We start from the raw sequence: 13191 nt of genomic DNA on the forward strand, positions 1-13191 counted from the left end.
TACTCTATTTTGACAGACACTCTGAGAATTTTATTTTTGTTGTAAAACTTGTCATATTTGCTCAATACAACAAGAAAGTTGAATGAAAATGTAATTTCTTTTGTTTTTGTGATCATGAAAATTATTTAATATATGAAGCTGAAATTTCACACCAATAATTTTATATGTATAAACTTTGCACCATAAAGCTTTTATGCAAATTGGAGAAGGTTGAGCAGAAGGCTCGTGTTGGTTTGAATGACCCATTATTTCTTTCATAAATTTGCCTCTCTGAATCTTCGATGAAGATGCTTTCCCATTTTCCCCGATCAATTGGCAAACTAACAGTTAACTGGTAATTAAATTTACTGTAATTAAATTGATTGCATTCGTGTGTACATTAATATTCCCTGTTGGTCTGCAGCAGTCAGCTGAATGTCAAATATCCACGGTGAAGGTTACCGAAGTGGTTTGGGATGCAAAGTGACTCATGTCCTACATTGCAGAGGAGGACGTGATTTCCATAAGCCCTGGCTTTGGCTCCAAAGCCATACATCAAACCACTAATAAAAAAAAAATGCTATGGGACCAGGGTGGAATGAGGCAGTGTCCTCTAGGTGCTCAGCCAGCACCTGTGCAAAGGCACCATCTGAAAGTGAGAGCATTGAATATTTTAATCAAAATAAATGCTCAAATCTGACAAGCTGATGGGATGTTTGGAACAGTATACAATATATTGACGGTAAATAATATTGGCTCTGGAAAATGCGTGGCGATCAAGGCGAAAGGTCTGATGGAAAGGGGAGTGTAGATGTACAGTAAGGGCAGCAGCCACTCTAAGGCAGGAGTATTATTTTAAAAAGGAGGTGAAACTTTAATTCAATGCTAAAATATTCAATTCCATAAAGAACTACTGGCAATAGCGCCAAAAGACGGCAGTGATTATAAAAGTCTTTTACCAACAAGAAAACAACCTCACAATGTAAATGAAATATTACGTCCTCGTTTTTGGTGCTGAGTTTTGAACAACTCAACTCAACTCAATCTACCGATAGGTAATCAATAAATGAGAGTAAGAGCAGCCACGAAGTAAATACTCATTAACCACTTCATACTTTCCTTACTGGGGAATTTTAGCGCTTTTATTGGATGACTGATGAATCAGTGAGAGGAGTATTATACTGGATTATCAAGGTTACATTAGATATTGCTTCAGATATTGCTTCCAGTCAATATTGGCAGCAAATGTGATGCTACCCAGAAATCAAACAAAAATGATTTCAGACACTTTGAGTTCAGCCAAATGTTCATGCAGAAATGAAACCTGCTGTGACTGCTGCATAAAACACAGAGAATCTACTTACATATCAACTTGTTACAGCAACAGCTCCAGGGATTTTAAGAGACTATGTCTTTACAAAAACCAAAATAACAGCAAGAAAAAAACCTCCCAAACTTTATACAAATGAACATAAAAAGCCTAACTAACTAACCACTTAAGTGAGAATAAGAACAGGAGACACAACCCCAGAAAACACTGGCAAAACACACACACACACACATTGTCAGCCATCCTCTGAATCAAAGCCCTATCTCCCATATGGTTCATTAATCCAAACTCACCATTACGTAACTGTACTAAATGCTCACAAGAGTGGAAGGGTACAACTACTCTCCGTACATCTTGTGCATGTGCATGTGGCATCTTTCCGTGTGTGCGCAACTAAGAAACCGTATGACAGAGACAGAAATCTGGTTACATGAATGGTTTGTAAAGTTGCTCCTGGGCTGTATGCTGTGTGGGGAGTGTGAGAGCAACACAGACACCTTCTGTCTGGAGGATGTGAGTCAAAATTTATTACATGCAGTGTTTGTGTGCATTCCAAGTTGCCGTGCTGCAGCAGACACACAGGTCTGACCATCAGTTCGTTCCACACGCTGCACTTACGCACAGACTTTATACTTAGCAGCGAATCCATACGTGCAGGATCCAAACTCACACACACGGTGTTGATGTGCACATTTAAAAGTGACTTCATTATTGCAAACACATTTGCTGTCCCCTTAAAAACAAATAAGACTGCATGCATAGTGTCATAACTTGACAAATGTGACCTGAACTTAAAGTGCTAACACACCACCTCTGTGGATTTATACACGTTTCTATTTGGCAAAAAATAAGTGGCCCTTTTGCTTCTGTTTCGCTCTGTGAGCTGAGGTGTCGGATTGGCATGTACAGAAAACGCAGCAGCAGCTCGGGCAGTGACAAGATTAAGACCTACTTCATACCTTTTCTTCTTAAAGCAACCACACAGCCTTGCCAACAAGACCTAGCTAACAAACTAACACAGCCCACAGTGGCACATGAAATGCATCAGTGAACAGAGCCATTCTGGCTGTGGCTCTAGGGACAGTGTGTACATACTGTCAGCAGCCGCTTGCAATGTGGGAATTTCAAAGAACATATGGCAGCTTGTCGCTGGGTAAAAGCTCATGTCAGAATCTAAACAAGCTAAAAGCTGTACCTAGAAAAGCCATTAACTGCCTGTTATCTGCCATTCACAAAAACACACATTCCCAGGCATGCACAGTACACACAAACCCTGAGTAATATGGCCGGAATGTGATCATGACAAGCTGGCGATAACTCAAATGGGGTCATTCGCAAAGAAAGGTGGAGACACACGTGTGCTTGGGTGTTGCGGGAAAGGAATGGGGTGAGGGCTACCTCGATGCATTAGTGGAGCCAACAGCAGCATTAAAGCTCCCCACTGTCCAATTATTTACAGCTCCACACTCTGTGGCTCAGTCGAGGTCAAAAACACCTTGGCTCTCTAAATGTGATCAGCGGGATAGGCTGCGATCACTACAAGCTGTGGACCAGAGCAAGAGGAAATCTGGAGAGGAACGCAACAAAACTGAGTAAAGTGTGGATTACACCTATAGACCGTGCATAAGTGATAAGCGTATCTGAAGCATATCTGAAAAGCAAAGTAAATTACCCTCCCTCTCATCTGATTTAATACAGTGAAAAACAATTTCCCTAATGGACTTACGGCTTCAATCATTGTTTTTCAGTTTTATTCATAACAGCATAATACTCATTTTGTAAGTTATGGGCCCTTTTAGGTTAAAAAAGAATGATAAAGCAATGATAAAACATTAGGAACTTTTCTAGGGTCAGCGAAAGAAAGAGGAGAATCAGAAACTGTATTTCTAAGTTTAGCGCTAGTGTGTTCATATTTACACACAAAATAATAAAACCCAGAGACAAGGAAGTGTGTTTCACCAAAGAACTGATATTCACATACCATCTTCTCAAAGTTATTAACCTCAGACCTACAGTGCCTTGCTCAGTGGCCTCTTGGGAGGATGAATATTTTCAAGATTCATTTTCACCAAATAGATTTAACAGAATCCTTACTCACTACACCATGTCATGACTAACTTCTCACTGCCTCACATCTTGCTGCTTATTTATACTTGCAAATATCTTTAAATATCTACATATCTAACAAGCCTGTTAGAAATTACTTGCAATGATTTATTGCCTGTCTGACCTTTCACCACTCCATGTACACCCAAACACAGCACAGCAGAAAGAGAGAGCACTGTTCATGGCTGCTTCCTCAGTTGCATGACCCATCTATGCACCCGCCCTCCCTCCTTTGCTAACATCCCATCCCTCTGTTCCCATGGCAACCCCACTCATCTATTCCCATGGCACCTGCCTGCTGTCCGGGAGACACACGGAGACGCGACACTGACAGATGAGGTGAGAGAGAGAGAATAGAGAGACAGAAAGAGAGACTTGACACCATTTGGCATTTTAAAAACCTGCAGGAGAGATCAGTTAAAACAGTCTTTTCACAAAGAATTATGCAAATGTTCAGTTAAATAGCCACAACGAGACAATGCCAGGGGAAAAAAAAAATGGGAATACATATAGACGACATGTTCAAGTATCCCATTAAAGCAAGCCCAGAGCAAGTGCATAAAACTGCAGTGAAACCTGCTAAATAATACTGTTAGCATCCAAGCATAAAAAACCACAACCTGCTGTCTCCATAAACACACTCACACATAAACATATAAAACACATAGAAGCAAACACAAAACATACAGAGAAACACAGACACTTATGATGCTGTGACACTGAAACCGGTCATTGAAGTGTGTGTGCGCTGTTTACACAACATAATCATTTTACACAACATCACATTTACTAATAATCAGATTTTAATTGTGGAAGATGCAAAAAATAAAGATTTTAAGAAAACATATTCCTCTCTATATTAAAAAGAAATAATATGATGAACTCTTGGTTTTGTCCAGTATTCCTATTCCTGTACAAGTCTATAAGCATTAAATGTTTGAGTCAGGGCATGACAAATACAACTGAGCTGTGGGAGACGAACAGTAGGGCTGAGCAGAAGGGAAAAATGGGCTAGGGGCGGCCTTTGTTTGTTTGTGTGAGCATGCATATGTGTTGCTGGAAGTGCATGTCCTTGTACTTCTCTCCCAGTGAGAACCAAGTACACAATCTGATTTGGGGCTTGGGTTGAATTACATTTACAATTAGTATTTACAATCAGATTTAGAGGTGCTTTAGGAACTGAACCAACCATAAAGCATTAGAGTTTTCTCTTGACCTTGACAAAAACATTCAAGATCTACTTACCAGCTTTTTCAAGAGTTCAGTCAATGTCTGCAGCTTGCTGACATTCAAGCTCAGTAGCTGTCACTACTGTGTTCATACCAGTTTTAATATCTGTATGTCATTTTGGCTTAAACGTTAAGAATAAATTAGACAATTTGCGGAAAACCTGAATATAAAAAAGTGGAAGTACTTAAACAAAGAAACCTTGAAAAGTGCTTTGAACAATGTAGGAACCATCGAAAACGTTCTTTCCAAGCGAGTTTCCCCTCTACATGCACATATTGTGAATCAAATTGTACACAATTTTTCTTCTTCTTGTGTATTTCTGTCTATGTTCACTGGCTGCTACTAACGTTCAAAAAAATCATGGACTGTATATCAAAGATGGATGCAGCTACTGTGATGTCACTAAGTGGTCCTTTGAGAACCCTCAAGATGCATTTTAAACCCAGACATGTAGAACGAAGAACAAACCAGATTTATTTAGCTGCTATGCAACCTTTTTCAAATTCCCACAGAGTCACGTGTTGCCAGACAGCAGCTAGTCACAGCAGAATCCAGCAGACCCCGTTTTACTTCCCACAGTAAGATACCTCACTCGGTTCTCAGAGAACCAGAGTTATGTTGGTTACCAAACATTTTTTATAGATTATACGAACCGGGCTCAGAATTAACGTGTGCTAGAAAGCATTTGATCTTTTAAACAGAGCTTGGGTGACTGTTAAATAAGTTAATTAAGCTATAGGTTGTAAAGATAGCTGCATTTTCCATGAAAAGCAATCCTGTTTCATATAACAGCTTTATAAACAGCTGCTGAGCTTATCTAGCAAAAATTCTATCTGAATGATAACTCCATGAGCAGCAAGAGCTAAAGCTCAGCTTTGGTAAAGTTCCTCCAAGTTTGCTTAGGATTACCGGTATTGTTCGCTCGCTTGCTTTAAGTCTGTTTTTTTCTAGATGTGTTCTCTTCACAACTGAGCTGCAAACCTTATACGGCTGATGGTTAACGTAGCATTTTAGATTCCCTGCTAGTGTAATTACATGCCGATGCGTGCCACTGGGTGTACTGTATGCTTACTTACTTTGGGTGTGGGACAAGAAGCGGTAGAGAGGCGGGAGGTGGCCTGGGCACGGGGTGACTCTGAGGGCGTGGTGCTGAGAGAGGCCGCGTCCCTGGGCAACACCTGCACACCCCGCGAGATAATGGAATCTGGGATCTGAGATCACATACACCCAAACACAAACGCACATGCATATAAACACCACGTACGCACATACACACACATACCATGAACCCATAGCACACATCCTGACATTGAAAATTCAAAAAGCTGCGCATGAATAATTCCTACAAACCTATATACATGTAACATGACCGTGAGGACAAAGTCTTTCAACATTTTTAATAAAATGCTAGAGAAAAATTGGACCTTTTAAAAAGAACATTGATTGTGGCTGTTTGGTGGAGTCTTACCAAGATCAATCTATGACTGGACAATGAGATGAGATGTTAGACTGAGAATGGAGTCATTAAGCAGGGTCCAGGCTGCAGACTGGAGGAGTATGGAGACGTACTTGATGTTACATGTGAATGCATAGAGTATACACAAACCCACACACACAAACACAAAGGCAGACAGTCACAACACCATGATATGTTAAAGTTATCTGAGGAGCTTCTTTACGTTGTACGTCTCATCCAAGAAGCTTCTTCATTTCTGAGACTAAATGGTGGAGAGTCCAATTTTTAAGCGCTAGCATGAGTTGTCGCCTAAGAGGATTGTTGACCCAGTATTGATCATGCACCTCATCGAGGTGTGAAAAAGGGTGTGGGTCATTATCAGCAGAGGTTTCGGGTGAAACCATTGTGAGACTGTGCCTCATCCAATCGTGTGACTTATTGAGATCAACTGACACAAGATGTGAGTGGGCGTTAGGGCGTCTGGGAAGGGACAGTTGGTGTTGTAATGCTGATGTTAATGCCACAGGAGGTTTAGAGATCTTTAGAAAGATCCATTCTTTCTCAAAGGCTTGTAAAGACATAGCTAGATGCTTTATTTTACACACCTGTGGCAAGGGGACTGAAAACAAGTGAATTCAATGATGATGCAATATGGCCCAGTATTGTTCATATAGAGTGTCTGCAAAAAATAAATATCATGGCACTATCTTATCTGCCTGGATGAGCAGCAATTGTGCATAACTGTTTTCTATTTGAACTCTCAACTTCAAAGAAAGATCAGAAAAATATACTTTGCAATTGCTATTTACATAATTTTTATAATTACATCTCACTGGCACAGGCTTTGTTATATTCAGTTATTATGTTCAACAATTTACTGGTGCTGAAAGTACTACTTTAACATTATCTTCTATGAATGACGTGAACACGTAATGACGATGAAATGGATGAAATCATATCTGAGAAAAATGTCATTTTTATGGAACAACCAAGCCTCCCCTCTCCTCTTCTCTGTCCTGGTACCTTGGCGGCAATGGATGCGGCGGTTATGTGGGAGGAGGAGCTGTCCTCGGTGGACGCCACACCGCTGTCCTTCTTTTCCTCATCTTCCTCCTCACATTGCACACCTTTATCCTCTGTCTGGCGGCGTGGCGAACTGTTTGGAGGTGGCGAGAGGGGCGGTGGTGGTGAAGGCAAGTCCTCCAGCTCGTCTGCTGCCTCCTTTACCTTCACCACTGCGTCCCGAAGAAGGTCGATGGCGTGCGGCAGCGCTGGAAGGATGAACTGGAAGCATTCCTGGAACAGATTAAGCACAGTTGTCCTAATGAGGGTTTAAATCATGGCACAATCTCATCTAATAGCTGCCAGCATGAAGAAAGTGAAGGTTGGTTGAACACATTTGAGTGTTATGACCTGAACCCGAAGGACCTTTTCTGTCGGTGAAAGAACAGATTTACAGTTGACCTCTTTCACACATTTCTGTATCAGTTTTTCAAACCCATGTTGTTTTTTTCCCACTAATTAGATTACGTTTTCTCTTCCTGTAATTTTAAATCAACATTGAAGTAGTGCTAGTTAAACGCAACATTTCCAGGTCATACAGGACTGCCAATATTCTCAAAATTACAGTGTGAACATGATGTTCTTAGGCTTGGAGGCTTTTAATGTAGAAAATACATGATAAAAATGTTAAAGATTAACTTAAATATTAACAGTGTTAGGGAGTAACGAAATACATGTAGCGGTGATATGTATTTAAAATACAAAATATGAGTAACTTTATTCCGTTACTGTTACCTTGTTGAAATAAATGTATTACACTGCGGTCTTTTCCTGTTTCATATCCCCTCTCTAATTTTGGTAATTCCACGCATTGTCGGAAACCCAAACAAATATGCAAATAAAGGCTCTGACAGGAAATCTGAGCGTGCAATGCAAACTCAATGCAACTGTTTGCCAGCAACCAAGCTGCTCTCAGCGTCAAAAGACTCCACCTCCAACCTAAAGAAACATCTGGAAGTAAGTTCTTTTCTAAAAACTAATGTTAGCTTACTAAAACCTCCTTGTTTTGGTTGTGGTAGGTACCTGGGTTATGTGGTGCATTACAACCTGCTAGCTGTAAATAATCATGTGCAGTTCTGAAAGAAGACAGAAGAAAACATAATACTGGTAAAGACATAGTTTTCTATACGAGATCACTGCAAAAAGCGCAGCCTTACCTAATGTCCACCCTACTGTTACTCATTTTATATTAAGATTTAAAGATCTAGTTGGTATTGCTTTCAGAACTGCAGAGGATTATTTGCAACTAGCAGTCTGCGGTCTATGAACTAACCTCAACTAACACCAGCTAACAACGTTAGCTAGGTGGCGAGTAGCCTTCAGTCACAGTAATAAATCACACAGCAATAGTACATTCATGTAGTTGTAAAAAGTATGACAATATGTAAAGTAACCCAAAGTATTCAGAATATGTTACTCACATTAAGTAACTTAACAGAATACGTTACAAACTACATTTTGGGCCATGTATTCTGTAATCTGAATATTACAATATTGTTTAAAAGTCTCAAGCCATCCTACATTTCTTTAGTTTTTGCTTCCAAGGTGCCATACATACAAAGTGGTCTTGAGAAATAGTTCTCCAAACTTGCTGAAGGTCTCCCAGTTTTTCGCTGAACATTAGTTACTTTTTCACTCATTTCAGTCCAGTCCATGACCATTTTTTTGTTTCTTAAGCCGTTTAACACTGGCCTATGATTTATACAAGCATAAAACAACCATCTAACTCAAGAGAAGACCCAGCAATGAACCAACTTAGCAATAACCTTTTTCAAATTGTATATTTAGCCAATTATTACTGAATATATCACAGTCGGACACCAACAAGGTGATTCCCAAATAACTTTTAGTCAAAAATTGGCCCTGTTCTGTCCTTTAAAATTTGAAGAAACTGGAATCTGCATCTTAAAGCCACGGTCTTAAGAACTACGAAAAATATCCAAGAAGTGCCTGACCCAGGACCTGAGAGATGCATCTGGCCCTTCAGTGGATCCATCTACTGTTCCCTGAAGCTTCATCACAAATGGCCTCAATGGAAGCTGTCAGCCATTCTTAAGGAAGGGAAACATGGAAAAAAGGCTGAGTTATGCCAAATTACTCAAGAACTGACTGAATATTAGGGGCAACAGGTCTTATGCAGTAAATAATCTAAATTTGAAAATTTAATCCATCATGTAATAATATCTGTAAAGTATTTGATTTGCAAAATCTTAATTTTCAGCATGACAATGATCCCAAACACACTGCCAACGCAGTAAAAGCATACCTGGATAAAAAAAGATGCAATGGAGCACTATTAGTCATCGACTGGTCTCACTGGAGCCCAAACCTCAACATTATTGAAGCAGTGTCAGATCATCTTGACAGAGAAAAAACCAAAAGGTAGCCGACATCCATAAAAAAAACGCTTTGAATGTCCTTCAAGAAGCCTGGAAAACTAATCCTGAAGACTAATTAAAGAAATTAGAAGAACACTTGCATAAGAGAGTTCAATATGGTCAAACCAAATATTGACTTTCAAACTCACTACAATTATACAAACTCACTTTTTGCTTGTTTGTCCATGTATGTTCACATATCTTTTAATAATTCCCTGCCCGTAGTCCCCATTTTCCCAACAGTAAATAAATAATTGAGTGATGATTCAAGGCTTTCACTCAGTACTGAGAGTAAAAGTTTATTTAGGTAAAAGGTGGGAGCAACGTATTATCATAGTTATGACAGACGTGCAGGAAGTGATGCATTGACATTCCCGCAGACAGAAGGCTCCTGGAGAAAACATGCCTTAAACATGTGAGGAACGCATTTCCGTAATATACAGTTTGTGAGATTTTAGGGTACAAACTACTGACCATATGACACACAGAGGTGCGACCTGTTTGAGGCACAAAGATTTCATTTGAGGAAATCACAGTTCCTCTCCCTGGCTACACGTCTATTGGCTTTTGCTCTGGTACTTCCTCTCTGCATCCATCCCAGTTTCCTTCTCCAATGTCTCCATGTATGTGTGTGTCAATGTGCCTGTGGGCTCGTCGGCTAAACGCTCCATTCTCTTCACTCCCAAGACAAGAGCTAATCTGTGAAATTATTTATCTTCCTGTGTATTTCAAGCATGGAGAAGATACATTATTAATCGCCCCCACACTTTACACTGCCCGTGAATGGGCTTTCGGGGCAACTCTTCCACTCCACTGTCTGTTTTAATGTGTACATATCGGAATCCGCATTAAATCTGACAATGCTAACCTCAGCTTGACTGAATTCAAATTTCATAAATCTAAACTGCAATTCATGCATTACTGAGACAGCATTCTCAGCACCAATGTGCATAAACATCAAAAAAGCCAGGCAGGAGGACTCAAAACAGTAGATGAAAGCTAGTCTGTCCTGTTGCGTAGCCGCAAGCTAACCTTTACACCCTACATCCCCATCTCTCGCGTGCATTTTCCTCCAAAACCCCTCAGCAAAATGAAGGCTGTTTATGTCTCTTGCTGCTGAGTTTGAAGCCTACATCTGAGCATGTCTGGAGGATGCAGAGAGAAGGACTGGGTGGGTTTGAGATGTACAGAGGATGGACTCCACTAAAGAATGAGTGAGGATTGTGTCAAGAGCCTGGATATATTCATCCTTTACAGTTTTGCACATTTACAGTTTTTCTCAAATGCTAAAACACATGTCACAAACGTTACCACCAGGTCCCCCAATGTCCAAACACAACACCCTTCTCTAAAGCTACATAAACACAACCACACCTTCCCACTGCAAAACTCAAACTCCCACACCAAGAGAGCAGCTCGAAGCTGTCAAAACTGTAAACACTATACACAGCATTACACACTACAGCAAAACAATTGAAAACACAATGCTCAATTTGTGAGAAGGTTCTTTGTTTCATAACTGCCAATGCATATTTTAGAAACTATACAGTAACGGATCGTCGTAGATCTCTGCAGAGGATTAGGCATTTAGATTTGTGAGTTTCATATGAGTAGTATAAATCTATAGAAAATCCTGCATGTACGTACACTACTGTAACACAACTCAATGCAAAAACAGAATCTATTGCACACAACAGTAATCTTGAAAACATGAACAGGGTGTGAAGTGTATTTACGTTATTCACACCACACACACACCACAATCACTGTGCGGCATCATGTCGCTGAGCTGTTGCTCGCATCTCGTCCGTAATGATGGTGCGAGGTTGTCTTGCTCTCCCTCCTGGACCTTCTCCTCTCCCATGTTGGCCTTCTCCTCTTCCTCGTTGGTCGCTCCTCTTCCTCCTCTCATTTGAACTCCTCTTCCTCATTGGCCTGCTCCTCTTCTTCCAGGGCCAGCTCTTCTCCCTCCTCTGCATCAAATTCCTCTTCCCCTGACTCTGCCTTCATCCATTGTGTTTGTTTGGAACCTTCAGCATACTGTGCACTCTGAACTTGCTTTTACATGTGGGTACAGCATTAGCAACAAGTGTCTTCAATTTTGAGACATTGTGTGTAGTGAATGATGCCAGGTGTGTTCCCTGTGTTCAAAGATTGGTGACTGTGGCAAGCATTTTGCATCACATGGGCTTTCATTTGAGAATATGAGCAGAGTTGTTTTGCAACATGTGTTTTAGCAAGGAAAAATGTGTTTAGATTTATGAGTACAGAGGGTTGTGTTTTGTGACTTGTGTCTTCATGTGACATGTGTTTATGGTACTGGAATATGGTGGCTACATTTAGTAAATGTGTTTAGACTACTGGTCATTTGGGTTACAGGATTGGCTTTTGTGTTTTAACATTTGAGAAAAACTGTAATACATGCTGGGAATTTTTTCTTTCTTTCTTTTGTTTAGCTATATTAGGAGTGGTTTTTTTCTGCTCTTATTCTCTGTTTTGTCCTGGAGGAGAGTAACTGTCAAGAACACTAAAGAGCAGAATCCCTACCAACAGATCAGAAACACGAGCAGGAGAGAGAAAGAGGCATGGAGGAAGAGGGGAAGGCATTGCTGTTCTGAGAAAGGGTGAGAAAGGATGACAGGAAGATGGAAGGAGAGAGAAAAGTAGTGAGTGAGATGAGAGTGGATGAGATCTCAAGAGATAAAGAGTTTTGGGGTAGAGGAGAGAGAGAGATTCAGAGAGATCTTAAAGATCTCATGGACTATTATCTTGATGTTATCTTCGTTATCGGTAAGTGCCAGCACTGAATTAAATTAAACAGAAATACAATGTTCATTACGTAAATGAGACGTAATGAACAGAGACTAAAAGGGCAACAGGACAGAACCTAAACACAACTGTGGTCAAAGCTCTCCAAAGCAGTAGAAAAAATGTACTCTAAAGAGGGGACTGACTTTTGAGTCACGTCCTGAAAATAGGCTGAAAATCTCACTCCATGTGTATCTTGTAATTTTATTCTTTTAGTCTGGAAACTTGCAGGCACTTTTTTGCTACCACTTCTCTTTCACAAAACCTAAAAGGAAAGCTGTCCATAGCCTCACACATGCAAACAAACCAAATGGCCTATTTCTTTCTGCTTTAACACTGAGTTGGACTTGCAGACTTTGAATTGTGTAAAATTATGTTTACTTAACAAGAAATGGATGCTTGAACAGCTTGCCTTGCAAAAGTCTTAATTTCCCCAAATCATTTTGAAAAAACCTCTTCAAAAATTAGACAATTAAGCCCCTGTAAGTAAATATTATAATGCCTATAAATGATTAATATTTATTATAAAACTTGGTGATGGTGGCCAGGAAGAACCCCGTTTTTATAAAGGAAGAACCGTTCAGAAGACAGGACTGAATGGAGAGCCATCTATCAAGTCTGGTTGATGAATGAAAGAAAGAAAAGTGAAAAAAGAAGTGCATGGGTAGTCAAAGACAAAACATAAACTATGGGAGCCAGTGGTGGCTTGCAAATGCATAATGGCAGAAACTTGTGGAGGTGAGAAAATAATCTTAATGTATGATGGGACCTCAGCAGCCTGAGCATATAGTAACATAAGTAAGGGATGATACAGGGCCACCTAATCCAGCTCCATCTCTAAA

General features: G+C 40.1%; 1 protein-coding gene across 14 annotated transcripts in view; it reads right to left on the minus strand.

Annotated features, from left to right (window-relative positions):
* The window catches only part of gphnb (gephyrin b), a 110874-nt gene that overhangs the window by 36954 nt on the left and 60729 nt on the right, over window positions 1-13191 (minus strand). For all 14 annotated transcript variants that reach the window (XM_082506283.1, XM_082506290.1, XM_082506292.1 and 11 more), the window contains 2 exons: window positions 7125-7397; window positions 5722-5856 (listed from right to left, as the gene is read on the minus strand). In XM_082506283.1, coding sequence (XP_082362409.1) covers window positions 5722-5856; window positions 7125-7397 — 408 coding nt within the window. The remainder of the gene's footprint in view (window positions 1-5721; window positions 5857-7124; window positions 7398-13191) is intronic.

The sequence above is a fragment of the Aulonocara stuartgranti genome (genome assembly GCF_965226115.1).
Source record: "Aulonocara stuartgranti genome assembly, chromosome: 15".
Lineage (NCBI taxonomy): Eukaryota > Metazoa > Chordata > Actinopteri > Cichliformes > Cichlidae > Aulonocara > Aulonocara stuartgranti.